Genomic DNA, 24,049 nt, shown 5'->3' with positions numbered 1-24,049 from the left:
TATCTTTAGGCATATTTGTATCTAAATGTCAATATGTCTTCTCTTTTTCAGCTGCCACCCGCTGACAGGCGAATGCTTGTGTACAGCAGGATGGACGGGTCTATACTGCAATGAGACCTGTCCCCCTGGTTACTATGGAGAAGGATGTAGTGTGCCGTGCCAGTGTACTAATGGAGCAGACTGCCACAGTCTCACTGGGGCCTGTATCTGTGCCCCAGGCTACACTGTGAGTCCATGTTTACCATTTATCATTGTCTACATTCATTAAATACTAGTTAATCCTGCCATTCTGAAATACTGCCACATGAAATTGACTGCTGAGCATTGATGATTATAGCTGCTAATGTTCGGATCTAAAGGTTGGTCTTTTTTCATATGCCCTGACATATAGGCCCCCTATACACCTGGCATTAACATCACTCAAACCTCTCATTTGTAGCGTAAACACAGATACATCCTAGACAACAGTTATAGACCCCCTACCAACCAGTCTATAAAGCACTGCATCAAGAAAAAGGATTGTATTGTCGACTACATATGGCTTTACAATATCAGCCAGATCTGAAAATGTTTGTACCTATACATTTTTGGGCTGTTAATAATTTAAACTGCTTAATCAAATTAATTCAATTATATACTAGGTAATGGTGCATGAAAATCCCAGTAGATCAGCAGTTTTTGAAATACTCAGACCCTTTCTTCCCAATTCTGATGCTCCATTTATACTTCAGCAAGTCATCTTCAGCGCATCTAGATGCCTAAATGCATTGAGTTGCTGCCATGCAATTGGCTGATTAGCAATTTGTTTTACCAATCAATTGAACAGGTGCACCTTATGTATGTCAATGTAAAATATGTTTATGTATTTTATTTTGCACTTTTAACACCATGTATTAACATGCAGTTGTCACACGTTTGGCTGTAGTAAGGAATTACATGAAGGAATACATAAAGGAATCAACTTTTATAGACACCTCATGTGAAACTGTAGAGAAATAACCAAACAGAAAATGTCAACTTAAGCCAGGCTCACACTACAGGAGTTTTAAAATCCTAACCACACACATAAGATTTGAAAATCATGGCGCATCACACACCAGAAGATATAATTAAGATTGTCATGCCAGAGGGAGCTCCTCACGTGATCTCATGCATCAGATCATCACCAATACTTCAGTGATGTTTCCATATGTTCACTAGTGTGCTAGCAGCACCCAGTGCTTCTCTTTCTCCTTGAGGTTGTGATACATTTTCGACAAACTATACAAACTACAAAACTTCAAGAAGCAGTTTCTTCCATCTCCACTGTCCAACGGAGCCATACAGCAGCTTTTTTGCGGTCATGCATTGGCTATTGTGAAAGTACTGACATAATCATATACTGTAGCCTTCATCATCCCGATTTAACACACAACACACCGACAAACAAGTTTGATATTAATCGGGGCGGCCTTGATTAGTGTGCGAGCAGATCAGGAGTCAAGCTTTAGACTAGATCAGGACTTGAAGGAACTAAGGATATTTAAAAACTTGGATTATTAAGATAAATAACAAGATAACAGGTGAGCAGAATTAACCAATCAGAACACAGGAAAACTTGTGAGAGCATGTTATAGGCTTTATGACATTAGTCAGACTGTAATTTTGCAACACGCATTGCAGATGAGCAGCTGAGCATCTCTTCAGCAAGCCCATTCACTGAAACTAAAGGCGGGCATACACTGTGCGACTTCTGTGCGATTTCGGCAAGGTACCAATTCACACTGTACGGTTAGATCGCATGCGATGTAAAGCCAAAGCTCACGATTTTTGTGCGTTCACTGTACGGTCCGATTGCCGAGTTGCGATTTGACTGCTCACACTATACATGGGGAATCAACCGAATTAACATGTAGGATCCCTCAGAACCCGGATGTTTGTGGCTGTTTCAGAATAAACATGCTTTCCCGGGATAAACGCACTGCTTTGGTGATATGCGCAATTCTGTGTGCTGAAACGTCCAAAAAAAAAAAAAAAGGCGTTGGTGTATCTAGAAGCGCAGGTGGCTGCATGGGAAGACGTGGCCAATATGGTCAATCCATTTTGCAACGCGAACATGAGGTAAGTAGGCGTTTTTCCCCCTCTTTTATTTTTCTTTGCCATAACCCCTCAAGTTTTCCCTCCATCACTTCAGTCCACACTACACGCCGTATCACCATGGTTTCGTTTATGGTTTCAAGCATGCGCAGTGAGGGAAACGCGGAAAATCAGTTCGTAGCCCTGCTTCAATAGTGCGATACCTCACGAGAGGCGACCAAAATTTCTGACATGTCAGAAATCCATCCGACCAACCGATTGCCGGTCGGGAGAGGCTTATCGCCCCTCGTTACCCCTTGTACACTGCACGAACACTGCACGACAAAATGACGCACGAAAATGCTGAAATTCGGCCCGACCGGAAAAAGAGTCAAACGAGTCAGAATTCGGCTCAAAATCGGATGAAAATCGCACAGTGTATGCCCAGCTTAACTGAAAGTAAGACGCAGATGTTCAACACACAATCATCTTCTTTAAAAGTAGTAAGACTTATCCCTCCAGTGCTGATGTCGCAAGCTCTACTATTGCAGTCTTGAATCTTGTAATGAGCTGATAATTAATACAATGCAGTTTATGAAATGACCAGGTATAAACAGGCCCAAAAAGACCATAGATGCTCCAGCAGTAAGTGAGAAATGTAGTAAGTTTATACTCACTGAATTAGTAACCCTCCCATCAAAATTCGATCACAGTTGGTCACAGGAGGCACATTTGTGACACAGGTGCAAACAGCAACCTTGTCTAACTGTTTGTGGTCGGATGACCTTAGATAGAAAATGCCTAGTCTAAACAGGGCCATTGATGTGACATATGAAGGTGGCAGAATTCATAATTACATAATAAAGGTGTAAAATTTTGGATTTTAATTGAAAACTGAAAGCATCTTTCAAAGAACATTTCTAGTCAGCACTTCCCTTGATCTTTCTGTGAAAAGTTTTTGTGTCCTCTACTTAAAGCAGAAGTGTCAACAAATACTGTTTTTTGCTTTGAAAATGATCTCTATAGTGCTTTTACACACACACACACACACATCACTTCCTGCATGGAGGCTGGGAACAAGGTGAGAGTTTCTTCAGTGAGTTCAGTAATGCTGCTTTCACAATGCTTGTGTCTTTACACAGCAGGTTTAGACTTAACACAAATACCCTGCCAAACAGAAAAAAAAACCTAGATACAAAGACTCCAAAATAGATTGTGATTTCAAGACTCTATGACATTAATAACAAATTAACATGAAAAATGACATAAAAACGTTTTGCTATCCAGTTGGTTACCCATGGCACACAGTCTACCTGGCTTCTTGTTCTGTGAATGAACAAAGGGGATGTTAAAATGAAAGTGATAAGATGCAAGGAAAGAGCATTAGAAAGACAGAGAGATGATAATATCAGTAATCAGGATTTATTTTAGAGAGATGTTAAAAAAGATGGATGACTCGTTCTTTTGCTCCACTGAATGCGTCATAGTTTCGCTTACAGTCCTGTTCATCTTGTTCGTCCTCAGAAACAAATATACTTTCCTTTAGAGCTAGTAGACTGAAAATTGGAAAACTAAGAGAACCTAAAATAATTGTTTGGGAGTAACTAAAATTAAAAGTGGCACTAGCAACTTTACTCAGTTAAAGGAATAGTGATTTCACTCCTGCATTAAGTAACAGCGGAAATATCGCAAAGCATATAAAATAAGAAGGGCCGCAGGTAAAGACTAGAACGGCAGTGATGATTAAGACAAGTCCAGTATCAGAAGCTATAGCCAACTCCTGTCTTGGCTGTAAATGTCCTGTGGCAGAGCTACTACAGCGATTTGAACTAGCAGGTGGAGGCACAGACTGTCTTAATTTTCGCCACCTGCTCTTTGTGTTGGCTTTGAGGAGCCTGCTGCCAGTTCTTTTAAAGACTGTTCGAGGAGCTATGGCCAAGGAGTCTGACCGAGATGCAATGGATCTGGGGCACAATGCTCCATTTCCAGGCTAGCTCTTTCATTTGGACCTACAGAACAACAAAGGTTAACAATTTGACCACAGTCTGGTCAAAAATAAGAGGGGTAATGGCCACCCAAACTCTCATCTGTAGAGTTCTGAGAGAAAGGATATTTATAGGGGTGTGAAAGGAACAAATACAATATATGCTTGTGCTGCTGGTACTGGAGAGAGCACAGGTGGTTAGATGAGGGACCAGATGTGCTGGTAGTACCACGTTGAAAGCACACATGCCACATTCATGTGTGCTTTCATGACAATTCACTTTGATACACAGATGTAGTAGTAGGAATTTCAATGCTTTAAAATAAGGTTCATTACCAAAACACTTGTAGATACTGAATGAATGACCACAAAAGAATGACCACTAATTAAGCATTTTTCTAAATTATAAAAATTTAATATTATTATGGTAACACTTCACAATAAGGTTTCATTAATGTTAGTTAATGGAAATACAGTAATTCATCGTCGGTCCATGTTAATTCACAGTGCATTAACTAATGTTAACAAGCACAACTTTTGATTTTAACAATACATTAATAAATGCTGAAATTAACATTAACTAAGATTAATAAATTCTGTAGAAGTATTGTTCATTCTTATTTCATGTTACTTAAAGTAGTTAACTAATATTAACTAATCAACCTTATTGTAAAGTTTTACCATTATTATAATATAAAGTATTATTTATTTCAACTTTTTTTTTCAACAGTAAAACATTACTGGAATATAAGAATGTTTTGTCATGTTGTTTCCAGTATGATTTAAGAATTATCCATAGAGCATCTTGTGCTTCAGTGGCCAGGAAAACTTCACGATTAGTGTATTACATTTGTTTATTAATATTAATTGTAGTATTTTTTTTCTTGTTGTCATTGTTTTCTCCTGAAACTATTTTAAATCAATTAAAATAAATTGAATAAATTTATGCATTTAGCAGACACTTTTATCCAAAGCGACTTACAGTGCATTCAGGCTATCAGTTTTTATCTTTTTTCATATTTATTTTACTGAATCCCAGATTTTCAATGTTTGTTTTTTTGTACCTTACTTTATGTGAAATGTACTATTCAAAGCTTGAAGACATTTCTAGCTCTTTGAATGTACTAAACATTTGTGTTAATGTTATTAAAAAGTGAATATTTAAGGATATTAATTTGTTTCCAGCATGCTGTGAGAATTATCCACAGGGCATTTTGTGCTTCAATAGAAAAAAAAAAATGGAATTTTTGTACAAAGAAGCTTACATGATCCGTGTAATAAATTAGCTTATCAATATTAATTAGAATAAAAAAAAAATTTGTGTTTCTTTTTTGTTTGTTTTTATTCCTACAACTGATTATTTTAAGATTTAAAAACAAATTCTGAATCCCATATTTAAAATTTTCAGACCTCACTGAATATGAAAATGTCATTTGACGCTTGAAAACATTTCAAAGTTGTTGAATGTACTAATGATTTGTGCTAATTTTATAATGAAGCAAATCTTTAAGAAAATTTAGCCTCTAAACATAAGTCTTACTTTAACCTGCTTTTAAAAGAGTTTAGTCACCCAGTTGAATGAGTGCTCTCAGGCCCGTGTCAGTGTAATCTGGAGCATTCACGGGTCTCACTAAATCCCTGTGGTCATTTGTGAGCCAGAGACTCTTTTACCTCCTCCAACCCATTCACCAGTAAATTGCAGGTCTTCTGAAAAGTCGAACAAACTAACTTTCTTGCCCCATATTCGGCTGCCTGCACCGATAGTATTAAGTATTTTTCCGTAGAACAGAACTGCCATTGTTAGCAGTCTGCTTGCTGTCACTTTTGAGTGGAACAAAGATAACTGCACGATGAAAAATTAATCCACAGATGGAAGTTTATCATGTGAGTAGTGGATGGACGAGCAAAGCAGATGGAGAGGTAGAATATTTGAAATGGGGAATACAATGGGGAAATGTGGGAGAGAGAGAATGAAAAGAAAGAGAGCATAAAATAAAGAAAAGAGTGGGAGTAAGATTTTTCTTAGTTGATTGTATCAAAGTGAGCGAGCAAGATAAATGATGGCAGATTGAAAGAAGGAAATATAGGGGAGAAACAAAAAATATATAGCGAGAGAGCGAGAGAGCGAGAATCTCAGTGCCAATGGCATCCTGACTTCCACTCAGACCTAGTTCCAGATGATAATTAGAGAGCGGGTCCTTTGCTGCTCAATCCCAGCAGCGGGAGACGGAGGCAGGAGGCATGCAGCACACTGCCATTACCCCACTAATTGGGAGTCTAAATCATTTTGTCAGCTGTCAGTCAGAGCCAGGGATGAGGCAAAAAGACACCAGTGGCCGGCTCTGGGATACAGGTTGTTTGGCTGGGGAACAGGGTTTAAGAACACAGTGTCTGTCAGTCATCAGCAATGGTTTTCTGGGGGAAGGACGGAAGTACCGAAGGCCAGGGGTTGTCAAATCATTAATGCAGCTGGGGAAAGCGGGCATTTAGTTTTGAGTATCCACTACCACACTTGGTGTGATTGCAACAAGGACACAAGCTACACACGGACTTCAGGTTTGTTGCTTTGCAGATGTGCTCTCCACCACTCTACTTGCTTGAAACTGTTTCTAACTCATGTGCTGCCCTGTTGCAGAGAATATTTTGACGGAAATTTCCTGTTGAAGTTTCACAGAATCCTCAGATGGGATTTAGAGTCACACTTCACAGCACAGTGCTCATTTTACAGTGTGAAATTATATAAGTAAGTAGAGAAAAATTCTGATAACTTAAATCTTATATTTTCTGAAAGAATTGTGTGCCTGCCTGAGCAAATCCATGCTCCTACAATGCTAGAGTGTTGTCAGTGGTTGCCATGGTGTGGCTAAAATGTTCTGGGTTGTTTTGCATATTGTTGTAGGCTGTCGAGTGATTTAGGTGGTTGCTAAGGTGCTATTCTATTGCTAGGCTATTTTGGGTGGTTGCTGGGGTGTTGCCATGCAGTTGCTAAAATATGGTTGCGAAGATTTTTTGGGTAGGTTTAAGCATAATGCTGTTCTGTTGCTAGGTTATGCTGGGTGCGGTTACCAGGGTTTTGCTATGTGGCTACTGGATAATAAGTTGCACTGGATGATTTAACAAATTGCTCTGTAATTGCTACATTGTTGTAGGTGGTTGCCAGGAAGTAGAGAAAAATTCTAATAAGTAAAATCTTTTATTTTCTGGAAGAAATGTGTGTCTGCTTGAGTAAAACTCACTCCTACGATACTACGGTGTTCCATTGTTATAGGGTGTTTTGGGTGGTTGATGAGGTGTTATGGGTGGTTTTAGCACATTTTTAGGGTGTAGGGTGTTTTAGATGGTTGCCATTCTATTGCGAGGCTATCATGGGTGGTTGCCAGAGTGTTGCTATGTAGTTGTTCAAATGTTCTGGGTGGTTTAGCACAGTGTTATATGGTTGCTGAATTGTTCTGTCTGGTTGCCAAGGTGTTATGTGTGGTTTTATTACATTGCTATACTTTTGCTATGCTACTGTGTGTGGTTGCCAGTGTGTTGCTACAGTTGATAACAGTTGATATATTGTTGTAGGTAGTTGCCAGGGAAAAATTGGTTCAATGTATATTCTCAGTTAATCTCTGTGTTTTTCAGAGTGACGACTGTTCCCAAACCTGCAAACCTGGACTATACGGTACTAACTGCACTTCCACCTGCCACTGCCACAACCAGGCATCCTGCTCACCAATCGATGGCTCCTGCATCTGTAAAGAAGGTACGGCATAATGTGGTCTCCTTATTCTTTTTATCCTTATTCCCCCATTTTCCTTATAGACATGAATAGTGAGCGAGCCATGAGAGACTGAAGGTTTACAGCCCACAAAATTATAGCTTGTCTTGTACAAATAAATCAACAAGCAATCAATGCATGCAATAATATTCTAAGGAAACATCATAATCTTTACAATCAATTACTCAGCGACTAATTAATCATTTTCTAATTCCCTTTAAAACAGAAGTCAATGTTTAGAGAATTAACCCTGTCTTTAAATTGAAATTCGGAATGCCTAACAAGACACTACACAATAAAAACACTTTCTGGACATCAGAAAATAGTATATAATATCCCCATTTGTTCTCCATATATCCATTTCTGTCATTATGAGAAAACTGGTGTTTCAATATCAAAGGATCCAAAGTCTCTTCAGGTCACTTTCAAAGGATACATAACCACTTAGTACTTACATGCACATATGGCCTTTTTAGGCTGTAAAAGCTTTAAAAAAAATGCAGCATGAATCCACAAGAGCCCTGTGAGTGCTCAGCTTTGGCTGACCGCAGCTAACCATACCTGTGGGATGGCCCTTATTGTTGCATAAACATGGACTCGTCCTTAAAGGCCTGCACCAGCAGAGTATTCATTCAGGTCCCATCAGTTTGGAAGGAAGCTCATTAGAGACAGTACCTTTAAAATCCTCATCCCATTCATAATGCAGAACCCCAGTGTGCTACACAACTTCTCTGCCTATCCCACTCTGCTCTTATGTTGACCTCAAACCATGCATATATTCAACTCATTGGCTGCTTTGCGGTATGAGCTGAGGGAGACCAGAATCTTCTGGCTTCTGTCAAGATATGACCTCACTTCCCCCTCTTCCCACTCTATTAATTGAACACTGTTATGAACTAGAGAAGGTTTGGCTAGAACTCAAAAAGAGAATGTTAAACCCTAAGTTTTTTAACAGATAAACAACTGAAGGAACCAGTGGTCAAGTAGACAGATATATTAAAGTCTGTACCATCTCCTTGTGCTTTACAGGTTGGCAGGGAGTAGACTGCTCAATCCTGTGCTCCAGTGGGACTTGGGGATTGAGCTGTAACCAGACTTGTTTATGTGCCAATAGTGCGGCTTGTGACCCAATCGACGGCTCTTGTACCTGTACCTCAGGCTGGAGAGGGGAACGCTGCCAGCAGCCCTGCCTCGTGAGTATCTTTCTGGGACTGGCTCCATTGTCTCTTTGCTAGAGGCTAGCAGGATTGGCCATTTGATTTATTAATATTTATCATGACAGGGCAGTTTAAGCTTAGCATGATGGTTTGTGTATGTGGTTATTTAGGATGGCACATATGGGCTGGAGTGTCACGAGCGTTGTGACTGTAACCATGCTGATGGATGCGACCCTGTGAGTGGATTCTGTCGCTGTTTGCCAGGATGGACAGGTGAGTGTAAGACCAGTGACATAATCACATCAATATCTTCAAACAGGATTTTATGAAGCAACGTAAATACTGGAGCGAATTGCTCACCCATTGTTGAAAGAAAAATCAATGCAATTAAAACACGCAGTGACAGGCACATAGAAAGCATTAAATTGATCAAAATTGACAGTAAAGACTTTACACATTGTATTAATTCATCAAAGAATCTAAATTATCAAAAGTATCAAGGTTTCCAAAACAAATTTTGCAGCACGTCTGTTTTTAACATTCATAATAATAATACATGTTTCCTGAGCACCAAACCAGCATTTTAGAATGATTTCTGAAGAATCATGTGACACTGACGACAGGAGCAATGACTGCTGAAAATTCAGCTTTGCCCTCACAGGAATATATTACATTTTAAAATATATTAAATTAGTAAACCATTATTTAGAATTATAATAATATTTCACCATTTTTACTATATTTTTTAATTCAGTTATTGAATTAATGCAGGCTTAGTGGTTAGTGTAAAGTGCTGATTTCAAACATCAAAAATATTACCAACCCCAAACATTGAATTTTTAGAAGCGCTGCTACACCTCAGCGTCAGGGGCGAGTCAAACGAGCACGGAAAAGCTACAGCAGCCAAATGAGCTTCAGTAGAACAACTGTGAACTGCAGTCTGATGAGATATTGTTAGACTATTTGTCAGTAAAACACACTTCCCTGTCTTATCAGCCATTTTACTGTGCTCACTGCGCACACTCTTCAACAGTACGCAGATATGTGGTGCACGCTCTATATCACTTCATCATAATAAATAACCCACACAAGAAACTTTTAGCATAGGCTATATACCTCGTTCTGTCATCAGCTAAGTCATGAAATCACCAAAAAGGTGTTTAAAACTGCAAACTGCATGTACACAGCGCACAAGAACAACTCTCAAATACATGTACTAAAATATATTCTGTAATTCGAGATTACCATATAAAGCACCAGATGATATGTATTTTTTATTTGTAATTTAATACACAAATAAATGTGAGCACAGTGCACTTATACTAGAAAATTAAATATGTGAAAATGAAAACATTTAAATGCATAAAATAACTCATTTTGTATTCTGGCATTTATGACTGTTGACTCTGGCCTTTTTCAAATTTCAAATTCACTACGCATGCCTCATCCAGGAGTATGCAATGTTGGAGAGCAAGCATTTAGGAGTTTCTACAAGCTGAATAAACAATGAAGCTATAGTGAGCCCCTTTATTAAAATACCTGGAGGTAAGAAATAATAAAAAAAAAAACTGTCATATTCAGTATTACTTGATCTAATTTATAAATATCTCAATAACAGTTAAATAGAAATAAATTGTACTCAGTTGTGTTTTAGGCACTAAAACAGTCCAGTACATTATAATCAAACATATTTTTATATTGAAATAATGAAGATAATGGTACCACCCCAGACTGGTTGCTGGCCCCTCCCTAGCCACCCCTATGAAAAACATCCTGGCTCTGCTGTGTTAAACATCATAAACACGTCTTTTTTGGCAAGAACCAGACATGGGTGTCATGTAGGGTAAATCTTTTTTTTTTTTTTTATGGGACATAATTTGTATTTAACAAATTACAGTTTAATAATAATGTCAGAAATGTATAATTATATCATGTTTCCTTTCCACGATTATTCAAACAGTGATTAAAGCTGCAGTAGGTAACTTTTGTAAAAATTTATTTTTTACATATTTGTTAAACCTGTCATTATGTCCTGACAGTAGAATATGAGACAGATAATCTGTGAAAAAAATCAAGCTCCTCTGGCTCCTCCCAGTGGTCCTATTGCCATTTGCAGGAATACATCGCTCCCTGTAAGAAACAACCAATCAGAGCTGCGGTCTGTAACTTTTTTTTATTTGTTCAAAATTTACAAAATGTATATAATAAGTGAGTACACCATGAATCCATTTTCCAAACCATGTTTTTAGCCTGTCCTGAATCACTAGGGTACACCTATAATAAGTGTTTATATTCAGACTATTTTAGTCGCGGCGGAGTAACCCAGTACCTTTGTGATTCTTCATAGACATAAACAGAGAGAAGTAGCTCCGGCTACAATGTTCTTCCGCAAGACGCAAGCAGTTCTGTTTGTTAACTGCTAGAGCGTCAAAAGTTCCCGACTACAGCTTTAAATTATATATAGAGACTGACATTTTCACTAACATTGATCTATCGCAAGTTTAAGCACTCTCAAGATTCAAGTTATTCCTATAGTTATATAAAAAAAAAACTATCGTTATAATCACTAAAGCTGTATAAACTGTGAAATGAATCTCTTACTTTGTACATACATCTGCGCTTTGTTGTTTAAGATGAGGTAATTCTCAAGAGCCCGGTATTCAGTCAACGAACGCACACACGCTCACCAAAACAGATGAGTTTCAGCAAGGACTCATCTGAACGCTTCTGTATTGCAATTGCATTCTTAAACTCGACAGATTTGTGTTTGATTGGTTAAAATGCACAACACTGTAAAAACGGCTAAAATAAAATACGGTGCAAATTGAGAAGATCTTAATTTAACAACGCATTCGACACTGTCTATTCATATTCACTTTGTTAGCAACAGACGTAATAGTCCCCATACTCTCCGCCTATCCACTCAGTATACTAACGTTTTGTTGCTTCGCAAGTAGCTTCCCATTTAATGGTGTCCCATAGTTGTGTGTGAAACTCGTTATACTTTTTTGTAACTGGTGCATTATCGGAGCTGCATCCGAAAACTCTAAAAATTTGCCTTCAGACGCAACATTCCAAGGCAGGAAAGCATCAAGGCACATTCGAATCCAAATTCTGCTTTACTTCCTGTCTCCGGAGGTACCTTCTTCTGATCGAAATTTTGAAGGCAGCATAGATGTATACTTAGCTGCTTTTGATAAATTAGTATTATAGTAATTAAATATTATTTTTGGTTATCACAAAAACTCGTTCTATTTTGTTGTAGATCATTAAACTGTTATTCTGCCACAGAAATCTGTCCGAAACGTTTCTGCGGGTTGAATCGAACCCAATAATGTGATATTTAGCCACGGAAATGTGAATTTTACTGGAGGATACCCGGCGAAAAATGTGTATTTTACACACTGGAATTACATTTTTACTGGGGAACCCCCCTCAAAACGCGATTGGGCTAGTTTTGAATAGCAATTGGGCAGGTTTTGTTGTGAAAACCTGGCAACCCTGACATACCAGGATATTCTAACCGGACCCGTCGATCGTACAAGTCAGGCAGACCTCCCCCACGCAGTTTTTAAATTACAGCAAACTGCTAAAAGCAATACTCCAAAAGTGTGAAGCCGTGCTACGCAATGCATCCGAACAGCACTGATGAATGTGCTCTCGGCTTCCGCCACATTTAAAGTGTTAAACAGAGCAAATCGCTTGATTATTCTTTTTTAAAGGGATAGTTCACCCAAAAAAATTACAATTCAAACCTCTAGCTATGAATTTCTGGTAACACTTTAGAATAAGGTTCCATTAGTTAATGTTAGTTAACTACTTTCGTTAACATGAACTAAGCAAGAACAATCCTTCTAAAGCATTTATAAGTCTTTGTTCATGTTAATTTCAACATTTACTAATGCAATATTTAAATCAAAAGTTGTGCTTGTTAACATTAGTTAATGCACTGTGAATTACCATGAACTAACAATGAATAACTGTATTTTCATTAACTAACATTAACAAAGATTAATAAATACAGTAATAAATGTATTATTAATTGTTTGTTCATGTTAATTAATACATTAACTAACATTAACTAATGGAACCTTATTCTAAAGTGTTACCGAATTTCTTTCTATTGTGAAGCATAAAAAAGAAATAATTTGAGAAATTCAATACAATAATTTTTTTGTTCATGCAGTAGACATTGGTAACATTCTACAAAATATATTTTGTTCCACAGAAGAAAGTCATACGGATTTGGAACGACATGAGGTTGAGAAAATAATGACAGAATTTATTAGCAGTAAATTTTCTGCATTCTTGCTCAGAATCATTGTTTCACTGTACAGTGCATTTCTATGTGACAAAAATGCATTAAGTTTGTTGCATTCAGCAATTCTGAATTCAGCAATATCTGTCAATATTTGTTTCTGTCCTGTTTTATTTATTCATTTATTTACTCCAATTGAAGGCCTTAGAACCCAGCAAAACATTCATCTGGGAACTCGTGGGCCGGATACGTCTAGGGCCAAATTTTAACCCAGTCCAACCCTGCCTACACACAATGCAAAATATTCTTGCAGGAAGTATAATTCACAAATATTAAAATTTGTGAATGTTTTTACATGTATAAAATTCCACTAATGCTGTGAGAGGGAATCATAAGTATAAATATTAATTATTTTTTAAGTTAATTTAATTAAATTACTGAAGCCAAAGCAAATTTAAGAAAAATATGTGTATATGGAAACAAATATAAATGTCATATTAAGTAATTTTTTCTACCCACTTGCATAAAATAAAACATTAAATTCAGATGCTGCTTGCTCAAGCTGTGTGAAACAGACTTACTGCTAGTTGTAATATTACTTCTAATCATTATAAGTATCAGCTGATGGAATTTTGAAGATTTTGTGATATCGCAAGACAGTTCTCTTCATGAGACATAATATACAGTATAATATCCACCCAGAAGCATCTGCTGTGGTTTATTGTTAGAATGTAATGGATTTTCCAATAAAATATTGCAGTATTAATTTTTAAAGTAATCCCGAAATAATAAAACCAGTGTTTGTTAATCTTTTGGCTGCCTTCATCTAGAAGGAAAATTCATTATTTATTATAATAATTATGAAATATTATTATGAAAACATATGAAATCATATTTTATTTCAATAGCGAAGCAATAACACATTTTTATTGCAGATCCTGCTTATGTTGTATGTTAAATTAAACTGATTCTACATTCGTGTGTTTACATTGTTCAGATTATTCTACACGGGACGACCATGCCTCTAAAAGATGTTATCATAGGACACATAGCCGGCAGGCAGATTAATATGAGATCTCTGAAAGCATGAAGCATTTATAATAACTGTTGCTGAACATGTTACCTAATTAAACTGCACTGACCCCGAATGAATCAATCGTTCTGCAGTTTGCATATATGGCTTTCACACTGCGCTAACACCTTCTGTTGCAGCAGTCCCAGCACTGTGTGTCCAAGAAAGAGATATGAGAGGCAGTGGACATGTTTGAATATCACAGAAGGGCTGTGTTTACAAGTTCTTCAGCATTTGAACATGTTATACAAGAAGCGAAATGGAGCAGGTTGAGAAGGAAGATGTGGCTTTGCCTGCAGGCCCTCCATAACTCTCTCCATTCAGGTCTTTAAATTCCGACCATGTGTACTGGAAAATGATGTGGCTTTCATTATCTGCAAGAAGGAGCCAACTACGCAGAAATCTCACGCTCTGTATCCTGCCCAGGTCTCCGCCATCTGCCAGGCCTAATGGAGTCACTAGGGTGCAAATAGGCCTCCAAGACTGCGAGCATCTGAACAAAGAGACTATGCGGAGCAGTGATTTATTGAAGCTACTGAGAGAGCTAGACGTACATAGTGCACGTGTGAGAAAATAGTGTCTGGTCTAAGACTAGAGAATGAGCTAGACATGACATGGAGAGAGAGATTGCATAAGAATGTATGATAAGGAAACTCACGTGGCATATACAGAAGGCTTAATAGAACAGCAGCAAAAATAAATAAGATAATTCCCATGTTCATAATTATGAACTCAGTAAGGTAAGAAAGCAAACGGACTGTCTTTGAAGAGCAATAGTGGGACGATTTCTGTGATAAAAATGAAAAGTGTTAATAAAGAACACAGGAGTACAACACACAAAAAGATATTCCCATGGACATACAAGCTGAGATTGTGTTTTATCAAAAGAGAAAAAGAGAGGGATGTGTGAGATGGGAATTAAACGATCACTTTTAATAAAACTATGCATACATGTCTAATTGTGGGAGGAAGAGAAAGACAAAATAACTGAGAGACAACCTGTCCTCCAACCAATACGCTTGTATAGGTAATTTGTCCAAATCCCTGAAATACGACCCATCAGAGCGTATACTACAATTGCGCCCCTAACGGCAAAAGGTCGTTTTCATATTAATGTTTTGTACTCTTTTATTTGCCCTCTGGTTTGCGTTTCGTGTAGCTCAGTTAGTAGATTATTGCGTTATACCTTGATATGTAATCATGCTATCATGGGTTCGATCCCAGGGAACAGATGTGCACGAAAATGTATATGCTCAATAAATCATAATTTAGCATGATTTCTGTGAGGGTTAGGTTTAGGGGTGGGGTTAGGTGTGGTCATTCGAACGAATAATCCACTTAGTAAAATATGTAGGAAATACTGTGAGATCGGTGTAAAACGCCCACACATTGCATTTAAATAAACGTGCGTTTTGATTGGTAATGACGTTATGCGTCAATTCATGACCACAGACGCAACGCGACACTGTCATTATTTTTACGCCCGCTAGAGTGCGCTTAACTTTAAAATGTAAATATAGGTCGTAATAAATGCTTGCACAAACGACCTATATGCTTGTTTTTTGTTGGAGGACAGGCTCCCGAGAGAGTGAGTGAGAAAGCAAAGAAATGGACGTGCGATATTAGGTGCTCCATGGGCTCTAAACTGAAGGATCATGGGTATAACAGAGAGTGTCCTGCAGAGACCTTTGCATTACGTGTGCAGGCATGTGCGCTTCTGTGTCCACTTAACGTGTAAAGTGCAATGGAAAGTGATGGTGTATGATGGTTCACTCTTCACTCATTAATTGGCTGCCGGTCCCTCTGGCAATTTGCTTCTAGAAAAGTCTCATATGCAGACAGTCACTTCTCCTCTTTCTTCAGCCTCAAAAACCCCTCTGTTTGTCACCATTAGGCTTTCAGGGCACTCTTCTATTCTCATTCATTGCTGACAATAAAGGAAGTGCAGGACTTTTTTTCTGCCCAGCCCAGCAGAAGCTCAAACAGGCTCGCCTCTGCTTTGATATACAGTGGCTGGGCTTGTCTTAACTGCACATCGCTGTTGCTTCACCATCCGAACACCTGTCTGTTTTGCCACAGAGGTGAAACAGGTATGATGCCTGTCCCTGAAGTTAAGACCCGGTCTAATTCAAAACCCTGGGACTAATGCCATTTTAATGGGTCGTACCACTCGCTCAGAAAGTCTCTGTCAAAGGAAATTGTAAATGAAGTTCCTGAGCTGCAGCTTGAAAGGATGTGTGTGAGAATATGTTTGCACATCATTTCTCCCTTCTATGCCATCTTGCTTATGGAGTGTGAAATATATAGATGATCATTTATTTAAGTTGTATTATAAAAGCAGTAAGCACTCGAGGATGAATATTACACTGGTTTTTCCAAAGGTAAATGGTGTACTTAGGCATAACTGTGGTCAGTTCACTGTATTTCATAGCTCCAAGTATTTTTTTTCTTGCCAGTTAAACCTTCACTAAGCCTCTAATGAGATACTATTCTTACATGAGCAGAAATAAATTGTGACATTGTTGAAATACATTGTAAAATGATTAAAAACTGTGGCGATTTGACACTTAAACTTACCTGGATAAATATGCAAATGAAATTCATATTCATAATGTATAGAATATATATATATATATATATAGAATGTGTGTGTGTGTGTGTGTGTGTGTGTGTGTGTACATAAACACACACACACACACACACACACAAACTCACACACTGATGTTCAGTCAATAGATTCATATTACAAACACATACAGTATATAAAATCATCTATCTAATATAATATATCTATCTATCATGGTAGAAATTTCTACGCACCTGACTTAAGTTAAACTGGGTATTTCCAGACACCAAAAATTTTCCTCAGATTACTTTTCTGATCGCTAATCATGATATCTCTGACCACTGGGTAACCAGGCCTAAGAAAATTCATTTAACAATTACAGCCACCCAACAACATCACACCCTTTATGAACATTATCACTTGGGACTAAGATCTTTAGTTTTCCACTACACCTGCTGTACAGCAGAAACCAGACAAATTCGCCCAATGCCTTTGAATATGCTTTAATCACAGCTGAGTGGACCTCATACCAATCAAAGAGAATCCCTCCGACAAAAAGAATACAACAGTTTATAAAACATAGGTGCATGGCAAAGATGACGTGATTTCTGTAATTTTTCTCAAATGTAATTGTTTCTTCATAAGTGAAATAACTCTGTTACTGACAAAACAAATTTGCTTTTAGATTACTTCAGCTCATTACTCAAGTCATGGGTTGTTATGGTTATTTTTATATTCACACAGGCATCTAGCCATCTTATTCATATGCATCTGTTATCGCAGCACACTAACTAAAAATGTTGGTACATTTTGTTCTCAAAAGTATTCAAACGTTAGGACTACAAGGAAAAGACTACTGTTAAGCCCACAAGGAAGAGGAATGTTAGTTATGATTAATTTAAAATGATTAATTAAAAAATTCCCTATCTTTCTATCTATATTTTTATCTGTCTGTCGATCTACATGATATGATAGACACTTTAAAACAATATAGTAGGTCTCTTCCTTATATATTTTGTGTATGTGTGGGTACTTGAGCATGCCCCTAGTGTCCCTAGTCTACACACAAACCATCTGAAAGAGAATGGGAGAGGAGGCTCAAGCACTCGAGGGACTTGGCCCTGTTAATCAACACTCTGCACTGGCAGGGAGGCCCAGTCTGATCAAAAATACATACAGAGCACAGCACAGAGCGGCCCAGTGCTGCGGCCAAGAGATGCATGAACCTACACACACCCCACGCTTTTGAAACCAGGACTTGTGCTTTCAGAGAAGGCTGCTTGGTACTCTGCTACTATCCCAACAGAAAATGTGATACTAGCTTACTATAAAAGCCATGCCCTTAAGGTTCAGGCATCACCCACCGCACATTTCTCTTTTCCAAGCAAGCATCTGATTTATTTTGCTTTTGTTTGTTTCGCTTTCCTGCATCTTTTCCCACTTCTGTTTTCTGCTATAGTAGTAAATATGGATGCACATGGAGAACATACAGTGATGCTTCCCTCATTTGTTTTTAACAGGCATTCACTGTGACAGTATCTGCCCTCAAGGCTTCTGGGGGCCTAACTGCTCCATGACCTGCTCATGCATGAACGGAGGCTCCTGCTCTCCTGAAGACGGGACCTGCGTGTGCGCTCCCGGCTACCGCGGGACTTCCTGCAAGAGAAGTATGCTTCCTGTCAACTTCCTTTCTCCTTCCTGTGACAATCTTTACATAATGTCACCTTCTCAATGCCTGTCACATAAGTGGTTTATTTGAACACACTTCAACCAAGATGATAAACAGCTGGTGGGAATGAGAGGGGGGGTGGGTCATGACTGTTACATAATAAGAATAATACAAAATAACAGAAATAATAGTATTATTGCACTTTATTTAGTTGTTTAAATAAATAATAAACAAAATAAAGTTTGATAATAATATTATAATTTAAAATAAAATGTGAGTATTAAATAAAAAATAGCCTACGTTTTATTTTTTCAAAGCTATAGTCAGCAAGCTTTTTTCTTTTCTTTTTGGTGGGTTGCCGGCAAGTATATGCGCTGTCGATTTTAGCATGTCAATAAATGAAATGTCACAGTTTTATGCTTTGCTCTGAAACCTGCAACACATAGCATGGATTTATGCTTTTAGTTTTAATGGAAATCTTATATAGTATTACAGTTAGTCGATCTAAAAGAGTGACTCTACATTAACACCTGTCAACCATCATTTTTATTTTAGTGTTAAGTTTAACTGTATTACTATAACTGTATAACTGTTTTACTGTATTATTATAAAGGCAGTACAGTATGTACTCAATGCACAGTGTAAATACTTCTAAATAGCTAAATACAATTGAAATGATGTATTATTTTTCTTTTGTTTTCACTTTACAGTAATGAGAAATGGGATTTTGAGCATTAAAGTGTAGAGAATTTTGGGTGTCACGATTTCTTTAAGCAAAATATAATTATTTATTCATCTTTTTTCGCTTAAAATATGTTCCGGACATGTGTCATGAGATTCACCCGATAAGGAGACATGTGTGCAGACGTGTGTTCAAAGAGAAGCGACAGCGAGAGAGGAAAGGAAAGGGAATGTGATTAATCTTCACCACACTGTTCGTTGTTGTACAATTATCTTAATTACAAAGGCCCACCACCCATGGTGGAAAGGTCAGCACACGCTACTCTCCTGCATTACACAAAGCTACAGCAATTAAAGCGAATTAAGTCTTTAATGAAGAAAAATGACCCACAGAATCTCCTGTCTCAGACAGAGCTGAGTGACAGAGACACACTGGGCTCTCATGCACTGTGAAACAATGAGCCTGACCATGAAGATGACAAAACCCCCTCATTATTTCTGCCTATATTAGTTGAACAGGTGACAGTGGCTCCGTGGTTTATAGGGTTAGTTAAATGCTAGTTTCTGGAAGAATGTTTCAAACCTCAAGTGGCCATAGATTGTTCCATTACTGTAATGGGTTCAGAACTGTTAAAGTGTTAAAGTATTTTTATATTCATTGGCATTCAAAACGTTGGAGTCGGAAAGATTTCCTAATGTTTTTGAAAGACGGCTCATAAAGGCTGTATTAGAATTTAAAATAACAGTTTTCTATTTTAATATATTTAAAAATTAAACTTATTCCCATGATAAAAAAAAGCTGAATTTGAAAAAATAAATATTTTGTAACATTATAAACTACTGTCACTTATTATAAGTTGAATGCCTCCTTTCTGAATAAAAGTTTATAGTAATTAATTAAAAATATTTTAAGATTTCATTTTACTGAATAACAGGACAAAAATATTGATGTTTCTAAATGTTATGCATGAATGTGTGAACTGCTTTGTACAAACATTTTATAACCATAGTTGCCTGTATGTTTTCTAAATCATTCTATGGAATAATACAGATTTGTATTAATATTTTCCATTTATTAATTGTCTTAACTCTAATTTGTCATTCCTTGCTTTCCCACTTTATTTTTTCCTTCCATATTTCTGTTGTACTTTCTGTTTTGTTCTTCTTCTCTCCTTGGTGACCTTTGCCCCGGGACAGTTTGCCCTCCTGGTTTCTATGGGCACCGCTGCAGCCAGTCATGCCCACGGTGTGTGCACAGCACAGGGCCGTGCCACCATGTCACGGGTCACTGCGAGTGCCTGGCCGGCTTCTTCGGCTCACTTTGCAACCAAGGCAAGTAGTTCTGTTTCTCCGCTTTCTACCCCACAGATCCTTGGAGGCTAGTTCTGCTTGGAGAGAGAGACGAGAGAAGTATGGTCACATCACTGTCCAAGTACCTTTACTATAATTACAGTATTTTTCAAATGGAAACACACTATGGCTGAATCAATTCACTAAGGCATCCATTTCTCATGATAATGTGCCAGAAATACGCAGTTTTTGCCAAACTGTTGACACATTCTTGTTGGTAACCCACAATTTGCAGTTCTGGTGAACTTTTTTGCTTTTTGCACAACTCTCAGGGGCCCGTGTGAAAATGTTTCGGGCCAGCTGATGGAAATGTTGCTGTCATAATTATAATGCCTTGAAAACTTTTGTTGTGTTGAACAATGTTGTTGCAAATTCTGCTCGTTTAAATTTTGTCTAACTGGCTGACATAGATTAACACAAGTTTTGTCGAGACTTATAGTAGTAGTCTTGGAAGCAGCAGTAAAAAGTCTACAAACAACAAAACTACAAACTAGTTATTGTTTTGCAGCAACAGTGTGATAATAAATAATAGCTGTTGAGGCGTTTCATTTTAGCTGTGTAATATTTAACTTTTTTTATAATAATAATATTTTTTTACTGAAATTTCTAAACTGAAAACATTATATTTATAATTTTTCATTTTTCAATATTTAGCATTAATTAAAACATTCTAGCATTACCCTCACATTCTAAAAACCCATAGAAGCAGGTAACACTAAGACTGGAAGCAATTCACACAAACTGTGATGACATTAAAGGTCTTTCCTTCTAATTGCTACTTCCCCTCCTGATGCACCAGAGTGAACTAGAGTCAATTGTTATGTAGATGAAAATTATGAAATTATGCGGCTGGATTGTGCACTCTTTAGGAGGCATAAATAGATAGACACTGCCATTTATTATTGACATCTATTTTGATTCGTTATGTAATAATGATATTGCGGTTCAGTTGGAGATTATATACATAACTCATGCACATAAATAGCAGTTTATCCCTCTCAACCTACTCGTCACTAAAATGAGCTGTACTCGACCCGCATGGCATGTAATTCTGTGTGTGTGTGTGCGTGCTCTCCTGGCAACATGCCCATCCGCAGAACGCCACGCTGACTCTGCGGCCCTGTCGCACTGAAATAATTGGCATTATTACTGACACTCTGACAAATAACCTTCAGAGGAAATCTGAATATTGCTGAGCTCATTCTTCCAAGCGAGACAAACACTGAAGAGTCAGGTCGATATCACCGCTTTCCATTTTTGTTGAGCCTCCTGTGGAAAACCAGAGACAATAATTTGTTAATTTCCACTAATATACTTCATGCTTCAAGATTTACGTCTAGGGGGTCTATAATACCAGGAGAGCGCTATCTGTTAACATTCCCATTCATCATTCCCATTCAGCTATGCTGCTTATGGATAACCCCCTCCCTGAGAAGTGCGCAGTTTGAAATCTGCAATCTTTGGCTGATGGCAAAACATCTACTGTAATATAATGACATATATGTTGCTTGAAAAACTAATTTATTTCGTCAGAAAGCATGGCAACTTTCGAATGGCTGTTAATGAAGAAATATGCAATGAAAGTGTCATAGTTATGACTTTCTAAAAGCAGGTTTTGACCAGAATAAACCCTGCATCCCTGATATACTTTTTTTTTTTTAAGGGATTGCTTCTCTACTGTGTTTTTCACTTTTTTAAAGTTATTCAAATGAAGCTCCTCAATGCCCAAAAGGAGCACTGTCAATATTGACTCCATGTTAGCTGTTATAAGTTTCAGGTCAATGAGGCAGATTTTCAACTCAAACTAATAAACCCTAACACCCACTTTCCACTCCACAGCACCCAACTGAGAGGTCCAGATGAAATATAGATAGACCATCTCATAATAATTAACCAGTCTTTTCATGAATTAAGGAACGGCAGCACGAATATATAGAATTCACTTTCATTGCTTTCAGAGCTGTCGCGTGAATAAATATTTAATATGTTAGGAGAAGGTTCGAGAAAAGGCTTGTTTTAATTTGTCCAGATCATAATTACTGGAAGAAAGGCAGGCCTCGAGGGGATCGTGGCTAGCCCACATACCTACTTTTTTGTAGTTCGGTCTATGTTGGCATCCTCCGATGTCTTGAGCCCGCGTTCACCCATCTCAGATCGAGCTAATGAACTTCAGCTAGTCACAGCTGGAATGAAACAGAGCCCGTGACATGAGGAGGCCACTAGCTAATAAGAGGAAGATTTGAGTTAGTTCAAAGAGTTTCCACAAAATGAGAAGAGTGTGGAAATATAATTATAAAAATGCAGTGCCACAAAGATTTAGCTTCAGCTTCTCCTCAATGGACGAACCATCTGATTGGAACATCTGACTCTGTTGTATGGCATGTGTTTCAACTCTCATGAGAAGCTGAAGACATTTATGTTGTCTTCCACAAGGGTGATAATGGGGAAGCATGTCATTTTATGTACCTTGCTGTGAACTCACCGAAACTAGAAGAGAGAGGGGTGGAAAACATGATAGGCTTTAAACTAAACCCAAATTTCTAAATGAGGCAAGTGTCAGAGCATGGTGAAATATTAATTTTATTAAAAATGTACACAAGGTCTATTTTTAATTTCGTAGTACATCAGTCGACCCTATTCTTGACGGTGCCGAGCGAAGCTGGAAAAGATGGATAATTGGACAGTGTGACAGAAGCACGTTTGAAGGGGGATTCAGCTTTGACTTAAAATCACTCCTGCAAGTGGCACACTGGTTTATTATCAGTTACTACTCCTGCAGAACTATCAGAGAACTTACTGTCACACATTATGATCTATAAAAAATTTTAAAGGTGAATTGCAAGATGTTACAATAAAGTTCAGAAACTATAATTACATTATTACATTAACCTAAAATTGCTTCATATGGTTATATCAAAATTATTTAAGTCAGAAATATTATCTACCATCACTGCATCAACAGTTCAAAAGTCTGTGGTCAGTAAGATTTTTTTTATTTATTTTTTTTGAAAGACATCAATACTTTGATATTCAGCAAGGACGCATTCAGTGACAGTAAAGTCATTTATAATTTTACGAAAGTTTTAGGTTTTTTTATAAATAGTGTTCTTTCAAACTTTTTCTTCAATCAAAAAAATCCTGAAAGAAATGTTGGTGACACTGTTGATAATAAGAAATGTTCCTTAAACACCAGAATCTGCAAATGATTTCTGAAGGATCGTGTAAAGACTGGGGCAATGACTGTTGAAAATCAAGCTTTGTTGCTTTTCACAGGTATACATTTATGAAATATATCAAATATGTGAAATGTATTTAAAAAAATATTAAATTAAATAGAAAACAGTTCAAGTTGCAACAATAATTTACATTATTACTGTTTGCACTGTATTGTTTAGTGCCAATGCTGACACACTTCACCTTCATTTCACTGAAAGCCAAAGCTATTTCAGAAGGATATTTAATTAAAAACACAATAACTTTACAGTGAAGTAAGA

General features: G+C 37.5%; 1 protein-coding gene across 4 annotated transcripts in view; it reads left to right on the top strand.

The window, feature by feature from the left end:
* The window catches only part of LOC127934297 (multiple epidermal growth factor-like domains protein 11), a 101,196-nt gene that overhangs the window by 67,094 nt on the left and 10,053 nt on the right, over nucleotides 1–24,049 (top strand). For all 4 annotated transcript variants that reach the window (XM_052531579.1, XM_052531580.1, XM_052531581.1 and 1 more), the window contains 6 exons: nucleotides 52–226; nucleotides 7,667–7,787; nucleotides 8,832–8,995; nucleotides 9,130–9,232; nucleotides 18,376–18,522; nucleotides 20,403–20,537. In XM_052531579.1, coding sequence (XP_052387539.1) covers nucleotides 52–226; nucleotides 7,667–7,787; nucleotides 8,832–8,995; nucleotides 9,130–9,232; nucleotides 18,376–18,522; nucleotides 20,403–20,537 — 845 coding nt within the window. The remainder of the gene's footprint in view (nucleotides 1–51; nucleotides 227–7,666; nucleotides 7,788–8,831; nucleotides 8,996–9,129; nucleotides 9,233–18,375; nucleotides 18,523–20,402; nucleotides 20,538–24,049) is intronic.

This window comes from Carassius gibelio, chromosome A18 (genome assembly GCF_023724105.1).
Source record: "Carassius gibelio isolate Cgi1373 ecotype wild population from Czech Republic chromosome A18, carGib1.2-hapl.c, whole genome shotgun sequence".
In the NCBI taxonomy this organism is placed as follows: domain Eukaryota; kingdom Metazoa; phylum Chordata; class Actinopteri; order Cypriniformes; family Cyprinidae; genus Carassius; species Carassius gibelio.
This window is presented reverse-complemented; position numbering and strand designations above follow the sequence as displayed.